This window comes from Amphiprion ocellaris, chromosome 6 (assembly GCF_022539595.1).
Source record: "Amphiprion ocellaris isolate individual 3 ecotype Okinawa chromosome 6, ASM2253959v1, whole genome shotgun sequence".
In the NCBI taxonomy this organism is placed as follows: domain Eukaryota; kingdom Metazoa; phylum Chordata; class Actinopteri; family Pomacentridae; genus Amphiprion; species Amphiprion ocellaris.
The window spans coordinates 34,953,214-34,975,613 of record NC_072771.1 but is presented as its reverse complement, the minus strand read 5'-3'; the positions used below and the strand labels follow the sequence as shown (position 1 = coordinate 34,975,613).

Here is a 22,400-nt window from a genome sequence, read left to right as displayed (position 1 = left end):
AAATAGTTAATATTCTGAATCTCTGAAGCTCTTCAAAATGTTTTAATAGAATACATTATATACAGAATGTGTGTGTGTTTTTTTTTTCTTAAATTCACACCAGCCAATAAACATTCAGAATTTAATGTGAAATTGACATCAGGTGCAGTTATGCAAATTAGCACATCTTTCAGCAATTAATATTTAAATAGCAAACCAAAAATGAATTTTTAAAAATGACTTTTAAAGTTGTGACAAATTCTCAACTCCAGGTTACGTTACATGTTTTTAGACCAATACACAACCAGTTTATTCACACATCAGTTCTTTATCAGTCACACTTGTGTTCAGTCCATCACTCAGCCTTTCTCTTTGTCTTTCCTTTCCTGCCACAGCACCTCTGGAAGCAGAAGCTGCAGGTCTTGACAAAGAGGAATATTAGGAGCAGAACTATGGTGAGGAGGAAGGCTATGACATCCAGGCTGTGATACTGGTACCAGGTGAGCTCATGGGCCTGGACCCTCAAGTGCTTTGCCCCTTTGTTTCTCATGGTGAACTCAATCCAGAACACTGACTCATCCAGGGCACTCATGGGTCTGTCATGGTGGATACTGGACAGTCGCATAGCATTTTCCTTGTACCTGTGAATGGATATAGATGAATACATATTATCACACTGTAGTTTTAACTTTTATCCTTCAAGGTTGTTCACCTTATAAAGACTAGGGATAAAAACAGGGATGCATGTTTTATTGTGTATTTTACAACTTAAATTTCCTGCAGATAAGCAGGTGTATGAGAGGGTAAAAACTATACAGTGATTTTATTGTCTTAATGTGACCTTTGAAAGTCAGTGGTTTGAATTGAAATCAAGTTTATTGTTATATACACTTAAAAGGTACAGTTGTACATTAAAAGTTGTACAATAAAATGCATCCGCCCTGGTTCTCCATCAGCTCGTAAAGTTATGAATAAATATGAACAAAAATTACCAATAATAAACAGGACATGAAAAACAACAGTAAACATGAAATCCCACAAATTCTAGATAACTCATTGTGAAAATGTAAGTAACCTAATGTTCAATAATCTAACTGCTTGGAGATAAAACCTGTTTTAAGGTGGTTGGTCTGAAGTTATTAGTCATTTTTCTGAGGACAGGAATGAGAACAAACCATGTGCTGAATGACTGTCTTCAATAATACTTAGTGTCTTGCTCTACAATGAAGCCTCAGTATCTGAGACGGTGGTCTTCCAATAATGACCAAAGCAGATTTTTACCTCCAGTAAAAATGCTCTTAACATATCCTAATGGAATTTGACAACATTTCAGTTTTATCAAGGTATCACAGAAAATCTGAATGACAGCATTGGTGCTTAAAGACCAGGAGATCAAGTCTGAGATCTGACTGTCTCAGAATCTAAAATTATTCATGATGTAGACTGGTGGCTGAACAGTCTGTTGTCTTGACACCATATAGATTGGTCTCTCTGCTTCCTGTAGGCGTCCTAATTGTTGTTAATCAGTGGAATCACTGCAGTGTTGTCTGTGAGTCTCACAATACTCTTATTGTGATACTTGGCAACACAGTCATATGTGAACAGACTGTAGAGTGACAGACTGTCATGTCAGTCACTGCATTAGACCATGGCTTCTTCAGAGCATGTTATCATTCTGACACCCATATTATTAATGTGAATTCTCCAAAGAAGCACACAGAAAACAATGTTTCAATACCTCTAATGCCCTAAAAGTGCAGACCTGTAGGAGGACTTACGATTTGTCATTGATGACAGTGTTGATGGCATCTGTAAGGTCCTCACTCTTCATGAAGTTCAGGTCCACAGTAACTGCAGCTCCTTTAGCCTTCATGTGGACCAAGTTGTCTGGCTGGTCACCAAACAGTGGGATTCCCACCATTGGAACACCGTGATAGATGGCCTCGTAAATCCCATTTGTGCCACCATGAGTGATGAAAGCTCTGGTTTTAGGGTGACCTGATTTGTGGCAGAAATGATGAAAAATGCAGTATTACTGGAGATGACCAGAGGAGTTATGCAGAAATAGATTTGCAGGTTCAAAAAAATACTTGAACTATGCAATAAGACAACAGATCAAAATCACCTGAAGTAGGACAAGGGTTTACATGACATGCAGTATTTAATCAAGATAACATTTATTGCTGTATGAACAACCAGTTGTATTGTGCTTGCATTGTTCAAGCAGAAACAACAAGGAGTATTTTACATTGTATTTAAAGCACAAAGTAAATGAAGGAAATACCCACAGCTTCAAAAAGATTAACTTGACATGGATGGAAGTGAGACAACCTCCAGATACACTTTTTAACAAACAACAAAACATTTTTGTTAAATTGGCAGCACCACTGTCAAAGTTGTGATTTGACTGGCATTTGATTATGTGAACATTGTATCTTTTCCTGATGGTAAAAAAATAAACAGTTATTTAGTTTTTTTTTTTCATATCCTTCAATAACGTGATAGATACCAAAGTTACTCACCCAGTAGGTCGTTCTGAGGGATCCAGTCATATAATCTGGTGTTGGGACCCAGAGCTTTTGGTTTTTCTCCACTGTATCTCCACAGAACCTGTAGACAACCGTAAAAAACAAAGTTATAACATAGCACAGCGATAACTTTTCATTCGCTGTATAGCTTTGGAGTGAATAATCATCATTTATGATAACTTATTTTTAATGTACATATAGAATGTACCCAATGTTATTTGATTCAATCACTTGTTTTTGAAAAAAGGCTTTTCTTTCAATTGTTAATGAACTTTTATTTTATATTTCTGTATTTTCTGAATTTTAACCCATTTTTTAAAGAAGTAGTAACTAATCTGGACTCGTTAGAATTGTCATGGTGACAAACCAGAGCTGATAAATTCTTCAAACATGGCAGTAACAGAATAACCATGGGGCTCCTCTGACCAACTGACTGAGGATCTGAGAATGGAGCTAACTGATGTCTACAAAGCAAGGAGGATTTTTAAAAGATCAAAGCACTTCCAGCTTGAAATTTCTTAATCTTGAAGTCAGCAGTAATGTATAGAGGTCCACAGTTAATTGAGACATTTGAAACCACTGGGTTGAGTTCAGACTGACTCTGTAGCAGATGATGCTCCCATCTATAAAACTGTTTCAGGGTTACTGAAGGTGGTTCCAGTTGGCACAGACTGATGGTCCTCTGACCTTTTGAGGGATCTGAGCGAGGCCTGAGGCTATCATGTTTGCCTTCTCTGTGGTGATGTTCTTGATCATGGATCCTAATGTGAAGACCACGATGCCAGGGTCTCCAGAACTATTGACAAATTGTTCCATTTCCTGCCAGAAAGAAGAATATTCTCTATCAGCAAGTCAAACATCTGTTTACTTTTCCTTGTTCAGCATTTCTACTGCTGGCTCTCTTCATTTTTTAAGTCAGGAATACTGCACAAGTGTGTTGTAATGACAGATTAATAGGCTTGTGAGAGTGGAGACAGGCCTACCTTTGGTAAAGGTTTAGCAGGTCTGCAGTGGATCCCACCAACATATTTGAAGTTGGGGAGGAAAGGACGAGGGAAATCAAAATCCCAGTAGGTTCGTAGTAACCAGATGTCTGCTCTGCCCCCCATCTCACAGGCACTGGTGGGTGTTCCTGTTGCATTGACAAAGAAATGGATTCTACATTTTTACCAGTACTTGAGAATATACAGCAAATGTTCTCATAGCATTTTATTCCATGTGATTAAATATACAATCACTGCAGTTCATCCAAAGCAATTCTGTCATCATCAGACTAAATGTGATCCATACAAAAAGTGTGTTCTTGCTCAGCTGCTCACCTTTTACTTCGGAGTAATATTTATCTATTTCTTTCCACATGGTGTACTCCATCACAACATCCTGCAGAGCGATGAAGAGAACGTTCCATATTCTCTGTGAGAAATCCATCTTGTCTGTAAGTTTGCTCATAGCACTGGGAACAAAGGAAGGTGGAGCAGGTACCTGACCACACAGCCTCTCAACAGTATTAGCTGTGGAAAAGCGCAAGGAGAAGACGAGGGGGATGCCCAAAATGTCTGCTACTAAGTCACTTCCAGGGTAAATGGGATCAGACAGGAGAAGGTCATAATTTCCCTCCTTCAACTTCTTCATGATGGTTTCTGATTTCAGCACACCGTCCAATACCTTTAAAACAGCCTGCATCTGAGTCTTCATTAACTCTCCAACTCTGAGGTATATCTGCAAGTAGCTCATATGATCCCTCTCATGTATGAAGAATTGAAGGAAGTTGTTCATCAATTTCTTCATGTCCTCCACTGAAACAGACACATTGAAGGGTTCATCGCGAAAACGTGAGGGTTCACTGATGTTCATGAATAACGATGAGCTTGGGACCAGGACTGTCACCTGGTGTCCTCTGTCGATCAGCGTGTCCAGCACCGGCTTCATGTTAATCCAGTGGCTGCCTTCAGTATACCACACTAAAATCTTTCCTCCATTTGCACTCCAAGTCATGCAAAGTACCAGCAGGACACAAGCAGAGAGACGCAGCTCCATGGTGGCTGTTGTTCAGTGAGAATGGCAGCTGTGGCCAGATCCTTTTTAAAAGGTGCTCCTTTAATGGTAATTATTAACCAGATAAAGTTGACCTCTGTTCCTCCTTGTTCTGCGTGACATATGAGATAACAGCTAAAAGGTAATGGCTATAAAGGTGACAGCATTAGAAAGCAACAACATCTAACCTGCACACATTTTTTTTTACCAACAAACTGTGGTGTCAGGATGTGTGCATGACTGTGAAATGCTGACCTTTCTTCCTGCAGTTTGATCCTCAGCTTCCTGTCACAGAAGCAGCAGAGTCTGGGTGGGCAGTCTTACTTGAAGAATAATCTCAGTGAGCACAGGATCTCCTCCAGGTAGTGTCTTGAGCCCCCGCTGGTCAATCTGTTTGTCCATGACTGCACCAAGAGATTCAGTACTAATCACATTATAAAGTTTGTTGATGACACAACGGTAGTGGATCTGATCAGCAACAATGAGGAGACTGTATATAGGAAGGAGGTCGAGCAGTTAACATCATGGTGTGGCTCACATAATCTCTGCCTCAATGTTGACTAAACAAAGGAATTGGTGATGGACTTCAGGAGAGCCGACTCCACCACATGCTGCTGACCATCAGCTGCACCACTGAAGAGAGAGTCGGCAGCATCAAGTTTCTGGGGGTCCACTTGGCGGACAACCTGCACTTCACGACCAACACTATAGCCATTGTTCTAATGGCCCACCAGCATCTCCATCTCCATCCCCTACGGTGTCTGAAGAAGGCAGGCCTCCCCGTTCTCCATCTTACCACCTTCTGCAGAGGCGCCTTTGAAACCGTTATGTCTTTTGGCCTCACTTCGTGGTTCAGCAGCTTCAAGGCAGCAAAGAAACATCAGCTGAGCAAGATTGTAAAAACAGCCAGCAAGATAATTGGCACCCCTCTCCCCTTCCTAGTGGAGATCTACAGCCAACGCTGCACTCACAGGGCCACCAACTGGTTTCTTTTGATCTTCTGTTTATCTGCTATTATTCTAGTACACTTAGAAACCTGCACTCACCAAACACTCAATTAGAAACACATAATAATCCAGAGTTGGATCTCCCTTTACTTTCAAAGCAGCCTTGAGATGTAAGATGCATGATGAAAGTTTTGATGCACTGGGAATGGTTTGAAATGGTTTCAGTGCCAGGTGGAGTGGAGACCCGCTACAGCTGCTGTGAGGGAGTCATGGGAACCCCTGGATGTCAGATGTTCAAGGTAGAAAAGACTGAGAGTTGAATCCATTTCCTGAACTTCTTTCAGGTGTACCAATTTGCATTTTGTTTTGTCTTGACCAGTTGCATGTCCATGACTCCCTCAGCCTGGATGGGTTTGTATCTGCTTTCTCCAGATGTTCCTCAGACACCAGCTGTTTTTTAGTCACTGTGTAACTTTTCAGCTTATCTTAATGTGTGTGTGTATATACACACTAAACTAATTAAGTAATTTGGATTACTACTAATACTGTGTGAACTGCACATGTGCCTGACATCAAAACAAACATTAATGAGTGGCTCTGTGGATGGAGATTTCATATTTTGAACACACAGTCAAGACAATATATCGTGTCATCTTCTGTCTTTATAGTGTTATACCATCCATGGTTTGGAGCTGTCCAGAGTGACAGTGGTCAACTCTAGTCTTCAAGTCATCTATGACACCTTTGTCAGACCTTTGTGAGACCTGATAATGAAGTTATTGACTATAATACCAGGTAATGTAATCATGTTTTTGGCTGTTTGTTTTCCTCACCTTTTCTTTAGCAGAACACATTTACTGTGCACCTACTTAAATAAGAAACCTGGCAAAGATCCTGATGAGCTGAGCACTTGTACTGTATCTTAATGAAGATGTAAAATGGCAGTAGAAATTCAAAATTCTGGGAAATATCCTTGCCACTATGTGAAAGGGACCAGGTAAATAAAAATAACTAAATTATGTTACTACTGTGTTAATCAGTATGTTTTTAAATCAGTCACACTTATCTAGAATTTCAGGCATCAGTGAGGCACATGTGAAGGGTAAACCACACCTCCCTCACAGAGGTCCAAGAGACCTTGTTGAGCTTTATCAACACCATTCTCATTGGACACGCCCTGGAAACAGACCTCTGTTTACTGAAAGTGACCACTACACACTTTAAAGCAGCATTGATTTGTTTTGCACAGCTACTTTCGTATCTGTCACATCTTGTACAGGTGACTAAATATTAAACAACTAAGATCGAATTGGGAAAGCTGCACAGTGGTTTGGTGGTTAACACTGTCACCTTGCAGCTATTAGATCCCCGGTTCCCATCCTGGCCTTTCTGCATGGAGTTTGCATGTTCTCTCTGTGCATGCGTGGGTTTTCTCGAGGTACTCCGGCTTCCCCCCACAGTGCAAATATATGCTGAGGTTAATGGGTAATTCTAAATTGTCCGCAGGTGTGAATGTGAATGTGATTGTTTTCCTCTATATGTAGCCTTGTGATAGACTGGTGACCTGTCCTGGGTGTCACCTGCCTTCACCCTGAACTGGGATAGACTCCAGCCCCCCTGCAGCCCTAACGAGGATCAAGTATGTTTAGATAATTGATGGAAGGATTATCTATCTATTAAAAACGGTGATTTGACTGTTGTCTTACTTACAATACATGTTTGGGATCTTATGCATATTTTACATTTTCTTATTTTTCTTAAGTGCTAAAAAGTAAAAATGCAATATACATTTAGTTTTTCTTGTTGTCTCGCGATAACAAACGGTATTTTGACGCTCGGGTCCGCCACGTGACCCATTTCGTCCAACCAGGTTCAGTTACCAGTTAGCAAAGCGCGCGAACCAGCTGGACCCAGTGAGCGTGCCCGCGGGGACCGACAGGCTCGCGGTTCCGGTCGCTATGGCATCGTCCAGCAAGAAGCAGCGGCTCAGTCATGGCAGCAGCAGCTCACAGACCTCCAGGAGGACCATGTCCGCGGCCAGTCAGACCGCTGAGACCGACGGAGACGGGCGGTTCGTGGAGGGAGCCATACTTCGCATCACCATGAAAAACTTCCTGTAAGTTGCCGCTCCTCAGCTGCTCGACACCGCCGCAGATCAACGTCTGTCAACCGAACAGTCTGTTGTTAGCCGCAGCTGCTCGGCTCAACTAGCCCACAAGCTAACATATCAGCACTACATGGCACCGTATCATGATTATTTGACCTTATAAAAATAACGAAAGCATATACGCCCTAAAATAAGCTGCTCGAAGCCAACTGACTGCTGCAGTGGCTCTAAAACAACTGCGACAACACGTAAACCTAATGTATTCACGCAGAATACAAATCAGGTAGTTTAATATCAACTCGCATCACATTTTAAGGGACTAATTCAAGTCAGGGGTTGAAGTGGGAACCCCGTCATGTCTCAAGGTCTTCAGGGAAGATGCCAAATCAGTATTCGTCGTATCTATTAGTCCTATCTATTTCTATGATATTCTACGTCACAGAGTTTCTGCGTTGAGTTTCCAGATTGTCAGGTACACCCAATTAAAGCTACTGCAGTCTGTTTGTATACTAATGCAGCCATTCTGCTCTCATCCATTTAAAAACATTGAGCTTTTGTTGAAATTGTCATACAGAAATGTTTCAGTTTAATTTTGTAAGCTGAGGTTTGTGATACTGTTGGCCAGCTTTACACCGAGGGGTGTTTTCAACATGCTGTTCAACCTGTTTAAGCAACAAATGTGGACCAAATAAGCATCTAATACTATGCATATTATATCAAATATTATAGTATTCATTAAGTGTAGCCTCCTAAATGAACTTTGGGAGGTTAGGGTTGACTGCAGACTGTTTTCCCTTTAAACCTTCAGCATGGTGGATGCTACTGACTGTGAAAAAGCTTTTAGTAGTACTATCAGGTCAACAGGTCCTATGTGCTTCGACCCAGTGGCTTTCTTTAAAGACCAACAGGGCCTTCAGAGGAGCTACAAAGAAAGCTTGGACTGTAATAGAACACACTTAACATGGGATTCTTTTGAAAGATTGTCTTTTGAGTTTTTTGCCCTGTTAGGATTTATTTTTTAAGGTACTGCTAGCTGAACACTAAAATTGATATTACATATTAGTGTTACAATATTGATAATAATAACCATTTAATGTGCAACAAATCCATGAGCTGTGTTTGACTTTTAAAAGGGAAGAGATGGAACTAAGCTCTAACTCGAAGCTCTGATGGACAAAGACAGGTAAGACTAGAAAGATACAACTTAGAAAAAATGCTTCTTCTTCTGCATGTACACACACTAACAAAGATAGAGCTTTGGGCTTGATACACAGCGCATTCCTGCTTTCTTATAATGTTACAGTTAATTTTACTGAAACTGCTAGCGCAAGGTTGTTTATAATCTTCCCTGAGGAACACCTGCATCCTCCCTATGAGATACCACTAATGGCTACTTCACATCTCAACTAACAGTGGAATAATACAAACTGGTAGAAAGCGGGAAAAAGTTTGCAGAAGGTTTTTCTTACAGGGTGCAGCTCCTGGGGATTGGATAAATCGTGTGCCAAGAGATATGGGCATATCTGTGCACCAACAAATGGGAGAACTAAGTCTACACCGCAGTTTATCCCCACCTCTAGCCAATCACATTTCAATATTTGAATTATATGTTTGGTTCTATAAACAATCACATTCCACCACACTGTATAAAATGTTCTGTTTATATCAGATTTTATCCTTTTCTGGGAGGCTGTTCCAAACAGAAAAGGTCCTTGTACAAGATTCTTTTGAGACATTGATATTAGAAAATAAACAGCCTAATTGGAGCGAAGTAGTTTGTCTTCTATTTCAAAAAACGAACACGCTCAACAGCCCTTTATTATAGAGACAGTTAAAGAGAGACAGGGGAAAAAAACTGAATAGAAAGAGGGCGAGCGACATGCAGGAACAGGCCCATTATTATTATGGAATAATAAGAAGTACACATGGTCTTCAACCACACAATCTACAGGGGATTTAAAGTTTAATGAATTCCTGAAAGTTGGAAGTATTTTCCAAACAAAATTGTTGAGCACAGGTGGTAACACTTTCTAGATCATAATGTATAATATATAGTCATTTTTATAATGTTAGTGGATGTGGTTCTTTATTTCAGGCAAAGTAGCCCACCTCTGCCTTAAAACACCACAGAAAAACCCTTAGAAAACCCATCCATCCATCCATTATCTATACACCGCTTAATCCTCACTAGGGTCGCGGGGGGGCTGGAGCCTATCCCAGCTGACTCAGGTGAAGGCAGGGGACACCCTAGACAGGTCACCAGTCTGTCACAGGGCTACATACAGAGACAAACAATCACTCTCACATTCACACCTACGGGCAATTTAGAATGATCAATTAACCTCAGCATATTTTTGGACTGTGGGAGGAAGCCGGAGTACCCGGAGAAAACCCACGCATGCACAGGGAGAACATGCAAACTCCATGCAGAAAGATCCCGGGAAAGCCGGGACGCGAACCAGGGACCTTCTTGCTGCAAGGCGAAAGTGCTAACCACTACGCCACTGTGCAGCCCCCTTAGAGAACCTCTCAGGTTAAATTTTTTTATTTCTTTCTTTTTTTAAAATAATTATCAAAATAGTACGTACCGAGGACAGTCTCAAAAACGTGTATTCCCTCTTGGGGTTCCATATGCAACAAACATAAGGAACAGTTCCTGTCAACTTGCAGGATGGAGATTTCTGTTTCATTTTTCATGTTCAGAACTGTTTTCCAACTCAAGCATGTTTGGCTGGACGACTTCTTTATTATAACTTGTCATTATGTAGCGCAGAGGAGTTTTACAGTGTTTCATCAGAGCTGGAGGTGAGCTGGCATGCTTGAGCTGCCACAGAGTGTGGAAAAACGTAGAAAGGGGCAAGGACTTTATATCTCTGTGTGTTCAAGAGGACGCAACGCTGTAGAGCTAATACTGAGGCCGTTTTAAGGCAGAAAGGGATTTTTTTTTTTTGTCCTACCAAAAACTTGCACATTTTTGACTTAAATACACAGATGAGTTTTTAGGGCTTTAATCAACAACTGGAGAGTGTGTATAAATATCTACCTTGTGTTCTTACAGGACCTATGATTACTCTGAGGTGCATCCTGGACCTAATCTGAACATGATTATCGGAGCCAATGGAACTGGCAAGTCTAGCATTGTGTGTGCCATCTGTCTGGGTCTGGCTGGGAAAACTGCTGTTCTAGGCAGAGGTGACAAGGTAATCAGCAGAAGAACACAGCACTTTTATGCTGGCTTTTACTTTCCAGAAGATCAGCGAGTAATCTTAAATGAAGGTTTGCAGATAGGTCAGCATGAAATAGGTGATATGCCTACAGTTACTTCAATTGTTCACTCTCTTCTTGTATTACATGTAATAGTGTGTCTCATTGAGCTGACAAATACATTAATTAGGGTTCAGATTATGATTATTAACGTGCTTGTTGTTTTCATTGTAGGTTGGACTCTATGTCAAACGTGGGTGCAGTAAAGGCTATATTGAGATTGAACTGTAAGTTATGTAAAATACATTGCACACACTGTCACTTTACCAATACAAGGTTATTAGATAAGTGAAGTCTGTTTGTGTTGCATATTTTTAAAAGTTCCTGATAATTATGTTTATGATTCAAGGTACAAGAGTGGTGGCAATGTAGTGATAAACAGAGAGATCCATCAGGAAAACAATCAGTCACTGTGGATGCTGAATGGGAGACACTGCAACCAAAAAACAGTAGAAGAGGAGGTCAAAGCTCTGCGTATCCAAGTCAGCAACCTCTGCCAGTTCCTCCCTCAGGTGTGTTTGTGTTGCCGTAATAAAATTCTGCACAGATACAGAGTAGTCGCTGTTCAGATATGCTTTGGAGTTCTCACCATTTCCCCTTCTCACCGTTGATGCGTTCTGTTTTTCCCTACAGGAGAAAGTGGGAGAGTTTGCAAAGATGTCCAAAGTTGAGTTGCTGGAGGCAACCGAGAAATCAGTGGGTCCACCAGAGATGTACGAGTACCACTGTGAGCTGAAAAACTTCCGCAACAAGGAAAGAGAACTGGAGGTAACATTCAATTTCTGTGTACAACAGTTTACACAAGTTGCTGCTTTTACCAGTTTCTTATGTTGCCTTTGATCATTGGCAATTTAAAACAGTAAAAACAGTTTGTGGAAAAAGTTATGTGAGCACACATTTTTGTCACATCACATATTAACCCTTTGATGCGTAGACCACATCAGGAGATACCCATTTTCCATTGGATTTGGGTCACTTTTGACCCAGGTTATGCATCAAAGGGTTAAAAGGTGTAAAGGCATATTCGTCTGAGGCTTTTTAGGTTTTCAGCATTGTTGCTGCTTTTCCTGTGTAGAATGTTGTGAAGGAGAAGGCAAGCTTCCTGGAGAAGACCAAGCAGAGGAATGAGAGGAACAAGCATGATGTTAATCGCTACTATGAAAGGAAGAGACATCTGGATGTGATTGAGTTGCTTGATAAGAAGAAACCGTGGGTGGTGAGTCGTTGGGATTAAACCATGTGTGCAAGAGAAAAGCAAGCATAGTATGCAGTCATAGAAAAGGTGATTTTTTTTTTTGACAGTTTGCTGTTTCTTCTTCCCTGTGGCACTAGGAGTATGAAACCACCCGTAAGGAGCTTGAGGGTGTGAAGAAGGAGCGTGAAGAGGCCAAAAGGCAGCTTTCTGCACTGAAGCAGGCTCATGCACCCATGCTGAGGAAAATCCAGCTGATTGAGAACCAGCTACAGCCCACAGAGGCACAAATAAAGGCAAAGGTGACAAAGCTAAAGTTATTGTTGTCTGATAGATCTACACTGTGACATTTGTGCCTTCAAGAACCTGTAGTCCGCTTTTTGGGTTCTCCCCTATGATGTGTTATCGTTTTTTTGTTCATGTAAGCGGTCTACAAATTTACAAAACTCAAAGTCCACAGCAAAGGCCTCATTGTCTCCCACAGAAAACACTGCTCCTTAGCAGCCTGATATGCCTCTTATGAAGTCCAGACTATTCTATTCTACCAGATCTGCTCTTCTCTTTGCTTCCACTCATAGATCTGGGGTTACCATACGTACCAATGTTACCTCGCTGTAACCTGTGAAAGAACCTAATATGGGCTTATTAAAGAATCCTTGTATCACTGTCATTTTTGAAGTATGACTTTTTGACAGAAGGGAAAGTGCATAGTAACTTTATTGGTGAATACAGAACTGTTTAATTACAGACCTTTAGAATGTCATTAAAAATAGAGAGGCTCCATGTTTTGAGCATGTTTTTTGACAGCAGAATGAATACTGGAATGTCTGGAGTCTATGATATTATCAGGATGATTACAATGAGGTTGTTGTTTTTCAGACTGCTGACATCAAAGACGCCTCTCTGAAGTGCAAACAGAAACAAGATCAGTTGGATCGAAAAAACAAGGAGGTGAGAGCTGAGTGGGGGGAAAAAAGCTCTGTCTTCTATGCGCATATTCCTGTTTTGTATTAAGTACATTTGAATGATGCAGTATGAATCTGTATTTTTGGTTTTATTTGTGATGCAGTTATATTTTATATAGCTGCTATTGTTCCCTGTCCATTTCACCTTTATCACAGCATAACGACAACTTTATTTTGCAGCTTGATCTTGTTCACAATGAATGAGAGCTCTGCCCTCTCTTCTCCACAGATTGAAGATATTAAACAAACGCTCAAACTGAAGTCGATGGAGGAGGAGGAACACCAGAAGCGAATCAGCAACACCAAGCGAATCATCGAAGACTTGAAGGCTGAGCTTGCCAAAGTTGGCGACCAACCGGACGTGACCCCACGCATCAATGCCGTCAACATGGAGCTGAGGCGCATCCAGGAAGACAGAGCCAAGATCGAAGGAGACAAGGCTGACCTGCGCAGGGAGAAGGACAACCTCGTTGCAGAGTTCAAAAGTGAGTTTCCCCACATTGCACTTTTCCACAAACAAAGATCTAATATTTTACCACATTTACATTTGACTGTTTTCACTGTTGAACACCTGATATATAAATTTAGAGGCCTCAGTCTGTGGTTCACATAGATTATGTTTATATCTATTGCCAGGTTTGGAGAGGAAGCTCAGAGACATGAACAACATGATGAATGCCAAAGAGGAGAAGCTGCGAGGACGCCACAAGGACACACATGCTGCCCTCCAGTGGCTCAGGAAAAACAAACAAGTATTTAAAGGACATGTCCATGAGCCGATGATGCTGGTGGTGAGTTCCAGTAAACCATGAAGGTCGTACTTTACTTCATGCCATAAAAGTAGCATTTCTAAGCTGTGCCTGGATATTCAATACATGGCACATTAGGAATAGTAATACCTTTATTTGTATAGCAACATATGAAAGTATTTAAGACATGCTTGACAATAAAACAAATGTCAAATTAGCTAAATAATGAAAACAAAATCCACAAATAAATAAGACTGCAAACATGCAGAATATACAAAATGAAATAATTATGTCAAGACAACATTTTTATATTGCATATCTAAAACAACAGCTGCTGCTAAAGTGCCTTCCAGTAAAAAGGATAATGATTGGCATTATGGAAGTAACCTAATGAGACTAAACATTACAGTTAAGATCCTGTAACTTCATTTAAGGTGTGATTTATACCTGAGTGATTTATATGTTGGAAATTTTTTTAAAAAATAAACAAAGCACTACTTTACCAGAGTGTAATTAGTTATGGAGAATAAGCCCACAATGAGCACATTTCCAAATAGGTGGATGCCTGAAAAGGAATTCCAATTGGTTTTCTTTCTTTTCTTCTTTTGTTTTGTCTTAGCAGCAAGTCTTTACAAAATGCCCGAAAAAAATATTCAGAAAGCATTTTAGGTGTTTTTAATGTTGGCTGGGAGTCCTAATACTAATTCTGTCTTTATTCCTCAGATCAATGTGAGGGATCCTAACTTTGCTAAATATGTGGAGAACCACATCTCATTCCACGACCTTCGGGCATTTGTCTTCCAGAGGAAAGACGACATGGAGAAGTTCATGACCGAAGTAAGTTTGCTGCAAGCTATGATTTTTTTAACCTCAATATATGTTTTCCCTCCCGAAGACGAACTGTAGGTTGATCTTTTCTGACTCTCAGGTTCGTGACAAGATGAGCTTGAAGGTGAACTCCATTTGTGCTCCGGAGCAGTCGTGTTCTAAGCGAACACCTTCCCGAAATATCGAGTCCCTGAGGTAAAAAAAAATGTTAAATTAATTGAGCTGGAATCACTAATACATTCAATTATATCTGTATCAATTTATTTTTGCAGTCTTGTCTTCATCTACAACAGTTGCCTTTTCGTTACTATGTTTTATCTATACTTAGTCTTACCTTTTATTTGCAGGCGTTTTGGGTTCTTCACTTACCTCCGTGAGATGTTTGATGCCCCTGATGAGGTGATGAGTTACCTCTGTCACCAGTACAAGGTGCACGATGTCCCGGTGGGCAATGACCAAACCAAAGCCATGATAAAAACAGTACGTTCCTCTTCTGAAAATGTAAGCTCTTCTGTGGTGGTAGATAGTCGTGGTAAGGATTGTAAATGGACATTACCATTGATGTAAAAATTATATAATATTACATAATCAGATACTTCAGTAAATTACGTTATTTGATTTTATGTCAAATTAATACATTTTCTCCTGACTGTAAAGTACTATCCACACATAGAATGAGTCAAATCTCACTGCTGTATATTTTTCTCCCAAAGTTTCTGACTGAATCCCTGGAGCAAAGTGAAATCATAATTACAACCGTCTTGGAGTTCTTTGTGTTGTATCTACTCTCAGATGTACATTGCTTTGAATAATGACGTACATCTGATTGAAATAGATATCTGTGACCTTCATCTTTCTGTCTTTTGTTCTCTCAGGTGATTGAGGAGCCCTATCTGAAGGTGTTATTTACAACAGAGGAGAGATACACCGTAAAAAGATCCTTTTACTCAAACCAGATTAGTACCAGTAACTCAGCAGTGCACTCCTCCCAGTACCTCACCATCACTGTGGATGCTGAAGAGAGATGGCAGCTGGAGCAGCAGATGAAGGTGAGAAACTGACATATAAGTTGTAAGTGCGACTCGAACCCTTTTCTGCAACATTAGTGTCTGATTCATCTGGTTTTCTTTTAAATGTGCTGTACCCGGAGACATTTCAGTATCTTTCCTTTTATTGTTTAGACATTAACTGAGGCGAGAGTTTGATTGTTAACCTCTGTTGTGACCAGGCCTGTGAGTCAAAGTTACGAGAAATTGATGAACGGATGAAGGCCCTGCAGAAGGAAACGGCTGCACTCGATCGGCGTGACAATGAACTGTTGGCAGAGAAGAAGCAACTTTCTGAGCTGAAGGGTAAAAAGAGGCAACTGGAACAAAAAATCAGCACCAAACAGGACAGGTAAGTCCTGCCTTGAAAGGTTCATAAGCAACTAACATGCACATTTTATTTTTCCTCTGCATCAAGATGTTTTACAAATGTCTTCACTAGCAGATCAATTCTGTAAAGAGGCATTAGTTGCAAACTTTAAGAACTGATCTCTTTCCCGTTTCAGTCTGAAGCAGATGGAGCACAATGTTACTGACCTGAAGAAGGTCGAAGAGGAAACTAAAGAGAAAATTGCAGCTGTCAATTCCCAGAAGGTGACCATAGTCACGGCGTTCATGGCCCAAATGAAGGTATGAATCAGCTTATAACTGAGAACCTGTGTATGGCTGCATTGTATTTATCTGTAGAAGTTTGACATTAACATTTTGGATGTTGTCCAGTGTTCTCTTGTGTTTCTCTGCACCAACGTTCCTTCAGTGATTTCAGTCTGTTCCTGTATTTATTGCACCTCAGATCTGTTTTCTCGCAAATATTGTCACACATTTAACCCTCTCTTCCCCCAGTGGTTTCCGGGCCATTTCTGATATTTGGCCAGGAGATTTTTAAAGATGTAACCTTTTCCCAGCATGCTATTAAATGCTAAATTCTCTTCATGAGTTTTTGCTGCCTTTTTTTTTTTTTTTTTTTTTTTTTTAAACATTTGAATCTTTGTATCTTGTTTTCTTTTGTCTTCATCATTTGCAGCTGAGAGCGAATCTGACTATGGAGAAAGTGTATCTGGCTTTAGAGACAGTGGGACTGACAGCAGAGAAGACAAAGCTGGAGAATGATTGCAGAGAACGTGCCTCTGAACTGAAGACCACTGATGTAAGTATTTCACACACATCCACATACAGTCACACCATCAGTTAGTGTACAGTTGATGGCTTGTTCTATTACTGAGGGCCAGGAAACAATGCCCTCATGTCACCAGTCATCCTCCTGCTGCAGTGTTCATGGTGTGCCTTCATATATTTCATCTTCCCCACGTTCTGTATCGCTGCTTTGTGTTAACTTTCCATATGTTTTTGCAGCAAAAATGCAGCCGACTGGAGCAGAGGAAAGTCCAGCTGACCGAACAGTGCAAAGGCCTGTTGAAGAGAGCGCAGGCCACCTGTAGGATGCAGCCTGATCAGTCATTACCTGAAGACCTGTGCAATGTTAGTCTTTATCACAACCTTATTATCTGAATAAGTGAAGCAAGCCTAAAGAACATTGTCATTGTGTAACAGCAGCTGTGGAAGCCTTTTGTAGTAAGAAATATTAATATTAGTTTATGGTTTTTGTTTCCCGTTTCTGCAGGCTTTCAGCAAGCTGCCCAACACACTGGATGAGATTGAGGCTATGCTGAATGAGGAGCGGTCCAGAGCCGAGTGCTTCACTGGCCTCAGTGAAAATGTGAGTATGCATAAGAATGCAGGATTAAATGTTTTAAGTAAAGTCATGACGTAATTCTTAGAAATCAGATGCATTTTTAGCCAGCTTTCTCCAGAATCATGTATAACTGGCCTGGAAATAAATAAAAATAAATTTTTTTATTACTGGAACTGGAAATGCCTTCAAAAATCAGGTGAAATGGCACAGTGGCACTGCTTTAGTTATAAAAATATAATAAGGAAACTGCTTTTCACTCTCTACAGGGCAGTGTGATCAGACATTTGATTATTATTTCTAATATATGCTGAACAACTTATTTAGCTTTCTTCAGAACGTAAAAATTTGTTGCATTAATGTCATCCTTAAAGGTTGTTGACGAGTACAACAGGAGAGAGCAGGAGATCAAACATCTGGAGAAAGAGCTGGAAGAGAAGAGCAACGCCCTGAACGCCTACAGACAGAATATTTCAGAGGTGTGTGTTTATGTTACTGCTTTGGTTCCACTCAGGTTTTTTGTTTTCTTTTTATTTATTTTTTGTTCAGTAATATGTGCCAGTTTGACATTATTCATGATGTGTGTCACAGGCTAAGGAGCGCTGGCTGAATCCTCTGAAGCAGCTGGTTGAACAGATAAATGACAAGTTCAGCGATTTCTTTCGCTCCATGCAGTGTGCAGGAGAGGTTGATCTGCACTCAGAGAATGAGGTAATGTAGACACACTGGTAGCAACAACTTGATATCTGAAGGTTAAAGGGGGACTTCAGCAGTTGTTTCCTTTTATTCACTAAACTGACTGAGCATAAGTTTACACTAAACTGAATTTTAAATAGATTTGTTAAGATTTAACCGTTAACTGCTGACGTCCCGCTTTAAAGCTGTGTGACGGTGAGTGAAATATTCATATTCAAGATGCCATTTTTAAATAAAATCATGTCAAATAATATATACATTTTTTATTTCACATTTCTCATTTTTTCAGTAAAACTGTGATGTAAGTATCTGAACCCTAGAACCTTCTGGGGGCTTTGAAAGACATATCATCCTTAATCAAATCACCAAAATTACACCATTTACAGCCAGAAACTGTAAAAAAAGAACAAATCAGTCAGTTTTTCATCTATAATGTGCCATTGGTCTGAAAACGTGACTAAATCGAAGCTTAAAATTGTGATATTTCACCAAATCACTTCATTCTACACATCTCCATTCTCATTTTTAACCAAAAGTCAACAGATTGCATTGGTTGCAACCGACAGTCACATGACAAAAATTCAGGGACTTTCTGTCTGAAATTCAGTGACTTCCCACAGCCTTTGATTGCTCATTAAGAATAATTTTCTCTTCTCTGACATCCTCTTATGGTCCATAAGGGACCGTGGACTGTACATATACATAGAACCAGCTAGAGCTAATCATTTGTCTCGCTGAAGCAATCACTCAACCAGGCTGTGTTTCCACAAAGCTGATAGAAAGCTAGTTTGGAAAAAAATTTAAATCTAAGTGCTTAAAAATCTGTAGTATGTGTTACCACTTTTTATTATCATTTTTTCCAGTATTACTTACACCTGTGGACAACAATGTTCTATGTGTTGGTTCATGTTAATTCACAAAGGACATTTTTGAGTTCTCTGTACTTGTAGTTACGGTTGTGCTGATTCCATAGAGGTACAGGACTTTATATAGCAGTGAATAATGAACCCACAGTGAGGGAAAAAACACCCAGCAACTGCATGAGGTTTTAGGAGGATAAGATCTGACAGTCTAAACAGTGCTTTGCTGTACAACCTGCCTTTGAATGGTGAGCCTCACCAGTTGATCTGAGAATGATGAAGACATTTTTATTCCAATATAGAATCTGACATTTACATTTCAAGTCATTAAATCACTATTATTGATGGCTAGAACTCTGACCTTTCTCTTAAGGGCATTGGTATTGGTGTGAGTTGATTAGATTTTAATTATTAACCCTGCTGTCTTTGCACTGCAGGAGGAGTATGATAAGTATGGGATCCGCATCCGAGTGAAGTTCCACAGCAGCACTCAGCTCCACGAGTTGACGGCTCACCATCAGAGCGGAGGAGAGCGCAGCGTCTCCACAATGCTGTACCTCATGGCCTTACAGGAACTCAACCGGTGTCCTTTCAGAGTGGTGGACGAGATCAATCAGGTAGCGCTCCATCTGTCACACACAGTCACAACATGACATATGACCATTAAAAACAACAAAACAATAGTGAAGTTGCTGCAATTTTGTTGAAAAACTAAGCATGGGGTTTCTGTAATTACAGGCAAGCAATATAAACCTACTTCAATGATTTTAACATACCAGGGATACTTGACAGGAGGCCAGGTAGTTGGCATATTTATGAGATAAAATTAAGTAACATAAGAAGCTCGTGACTCATCTTTTTTTTATATTTATGGAGTAATACCCAAGACATTTACTATATAAACAAAAAAATTCCAGTGTGAGTCAATTTATTTTCATTGTGAATCAGGAAATAGTCATCAGGGTAGCTTGCACCCTATCATGTGCTATGAGAGGAGTATCAGAGCAATACATTGTGTATTAAGATGTTTTATAAGTTTACCTGTTGCACAGCTAGTAAATATACTATTTTAACACATTTCAAGCTTATATAAACAACTGTGACAGGAATGAGGTCATGTGGCTCATGAAAGTATTTAGTGTTAATTGTAAAAACATATCATTTGATGACAGTCCCAATGAAACATGCAGGGAAAATACATCAATTGTGTTTCATATTTGTGTATTTTGTCGTTGATTGTCTCTTCACTGACAAGACTTGTTAGCAAAGCAGCACATTTTTCAGTTTTCCCATAAGTCCTTGAGCGATCAAAACACTCACCAAAGACAGATTTTAAAGGATCAGGATTTGTGCTCCTGTCTTCAAGGATTTTAACCATCGTGTAAAGAGTGATTTGCTCTTTTAAATGTTTATATATTCAGCCATTCAGATACCTGTAAGCATTCATCCAACAGCAGTCATCCCTCTGCTTACATGGATGTGTCTGTCGTGTTGTGCAGGGAATGGATCCTGTTAATGAAAGAAGAGTCTTTGACATTGTGGTCCGCACCGCCTGCAAAGAAACAACATCCCAGTACTTCTTCATCACACCAAAAGTGAGTGCTTTTACCTGAGACTGTCAACTCTCACCATGTTTAGCAGCAGGCAGCTGTTTATAGTAGAAAAAGTGCCACTGAACAGTAATCGATCAGCACCAGATGGCCGAAAGATGCAGTTACCAACTCCCTGGTGAACATAGTGGCAAAATGCTCAGATTAGTAGACCAGAAACAGAGCTCTAACTAGAGTGACTTGGCTTCCATTCATCAGAAAGCTACAAATAAGAGACCCAAATGCATGGTAATGTTGCTCTGTAACCTTTGGATGTGTAAATGAGTAACTGTATCGGGTTCATTATGTACTGTGTTTACACCCTGTCAATTTGGGCTTTAAGCGGCCAAAAAGTAATTGGTAAAGGTTAAAATGTTTTCAAGTAAGGCTATGGATGCATTCCAATACCCATTCTGCTATAGTATGTTGAATACCAGAAAAAGATTTGATGTTTCCTAGTACATGAAAATAGCAGAATGTTCAATTATATCTGGTCAGATTTTGCACTGTGCAAGTTCTTCAGGTTTTTCTGGCCAATTTGATCCATAATCCTCGCCACAGTTACATGACAGACGTAACTCATCTCACTCAACAGTCAAAGTTTAAAGCACAATATCATGATGAGGTTTTGTGGCCCAACTATATGAAAACTTCAGGAAACAGTACGTACTTTGTAAGGGGAGCTGTAGTATGCAATGAGGAACACAGCTTGTGTATCTGCTGTGTTTGTGTACACGAGTCTGCGTTTTCCTGAACTTCCTCTCCTGCTGTTTTTGTCTTCAGCTGTTGCAAAACCTTCAGTACGCTGAGGAGATGACGGTTCTCTGTGTCCACAACGGCCCTCAGATGCTTTCCCCCAGCGAGTGGGACGAGAAGGCTTTCATCAGACGCTGTCTCCAAAGAAAAGCCAGGGCATGAGTTCACCGAGCCAACCTGATGTGCATCAGCTGGCTTGGGTTCCAGCTCAGAAGTTCGAAACGTTCAACTGATATTTAGAATTTATGATGAAGTGATTGTCTTCAGGCTTTTTACTCCATATATACATATATATTCATTCTGAACTTTTGACAGTTTTAAGGATGGGCATTTTGTACAATAAGTTTATTGAAAACAGAACTGTATTTGTTGTTTCGTTTGCACATTTTCCCAGTTTTGTCTGTTTCAGTAACACTCAATAGGTACATGTTTATGTATTTGAATAAAATATTCTGCTGTTTCTGTACCATAGGGGTTTGTTCATATTCTCTTTGAAAAACATGGGTGCTACTCAAAGCACTGAAAGAATTCATTTGATGAGTTTGATTTGTAGTTGTGCTCTCTGCTGTATCTCCTGTTTAAAAACTCATGTTAAGGAATACTGGGTTGGTTTGTTTGTCTTTAAGACGAGCCTCACTACAGACACATATTTCTGAGACTCAGTGGATTTAGCTTCCACCAGAATTTGCTTGAGAAGTGTTGTTGATGTGAGTTTCAGGACACAGGTCCCATCTGCTCTGGTGATAAATTTAGTCATAATAATTTAACCAAACTTCACCTGAGGGTTTGTCATTTCTTTGCATAGTCAAGAATAAGAAAAGTGGAAATCCAAGTTTCCAAATAAATCGCATTCACTGATGCTAATATACTGTCTATGGCACGACTTATTGCTAATTCTCAGACCCAGACTGATAAATTTCAGGTCTGGGTTTTCCTAAGTGGAATTATACAAATGTAAACAATTACATACAATACAGTATCGCTTACCCAATGTACTCTGATCACGATTTATTATTTCATTTTTAATCTGCATACTGAGCCAGTAATGACACATGCCACGCAAGCAAGTTGCTTTGGCAACAGTGAACAAATACATCTCAAATTTTAAAGTTTTTGCTTAAAAGGGGGAAGGATGAAAACTAGTTTAATGTACTTCAGATATTTTTAAAA

At 40.0% G+C, this 22,400-nt stretch overlaps 2 protein-coding genes across 3 annotated transcripts; one reads left to right on the top strand and one right to left on the bottom strand.

Moving 5' to 3' along the window:
- Nucleotides 1–23: 23 nt before the first annotated feature.
- Nucleotides 24–4,571, bottom strand: LOC111580387 (UDP-glucuronosyltransferase 2A2-like). The gene is made up of 6 exons (XM_023288112.3): nt 3,827–4,571; nt 3,491–3,639; nt 3,195–3,326; nt 2,502–2,589; nt 1,758–1,977; nt 24–620 (listed from the first exon to the last, which is right to left on the bottom strand). Exons 1-6 carry the CDS (start codon nt 4,542–4,544, stop codon nt 335–337), a joined length of 1,593 nt encoding a protein of 530 aa, XP_023143880.2. The 5' UTR covers nt 4,545–4,571; the 3' UTR covers nt 24–334.
- A 2,796-nt stretch (nt 4,572–7,367) lies between these two features.
- On the top strand, nt 7,368–21,696 carry smc5 (structural maintenance of chromosomes 5). Of its 2 annotated transcripts, XM_035956293.2 has the most exons (25): nt 7,485–7,604; nt 8,729–8,778; nt 10,654–10,795; nt 11,034–11,086; nt 11,209–11,371; nt 11,493–11,627; nt 11,935–12,075; nt 12,192–12,353; nt 12,931–13,002; nt 13,246–13,501; nt 13,653–13,807; nt 14,489–14,602; nt 14,694–14,788; nt 14,941–15,073; nt 15,469–15,642; nt 15,822–15,991; nt 16,146–16,269; nt 16,664–16,786; nt 16,993–17,118; nt 17,261–17,356; nt 17,704–17,808; nt 17,921–18,040; nt 19,323–19,502; nt 20,385–20,480; nt 21,258–21,696. In XM_035956293.2, exons 2-25 carry the CDS (start codon nt 8,765–8,767, stop codon nt 21,390–21,392), a joined length of 3,084 nt encoding a protein of 1,027 aa, XP_035812186.2. In that variant the 5' UTR covers nt 7,485–7,604; nt 8,729–8,764; the 3' UTR covers nt 21,393–21,696. The 2 variants fall into 2 exon arrangements, with proteins under 2 accessions (XP_023143904.2, XP_035812186.2); XM_023288136.3 differs by lacking the exon at nt 8,729–8,778 and having other exon boundaries at nt 7,368–7,604.
- Nucleotides 21,697–22,400: the final 704 nt, after the last annotated feature.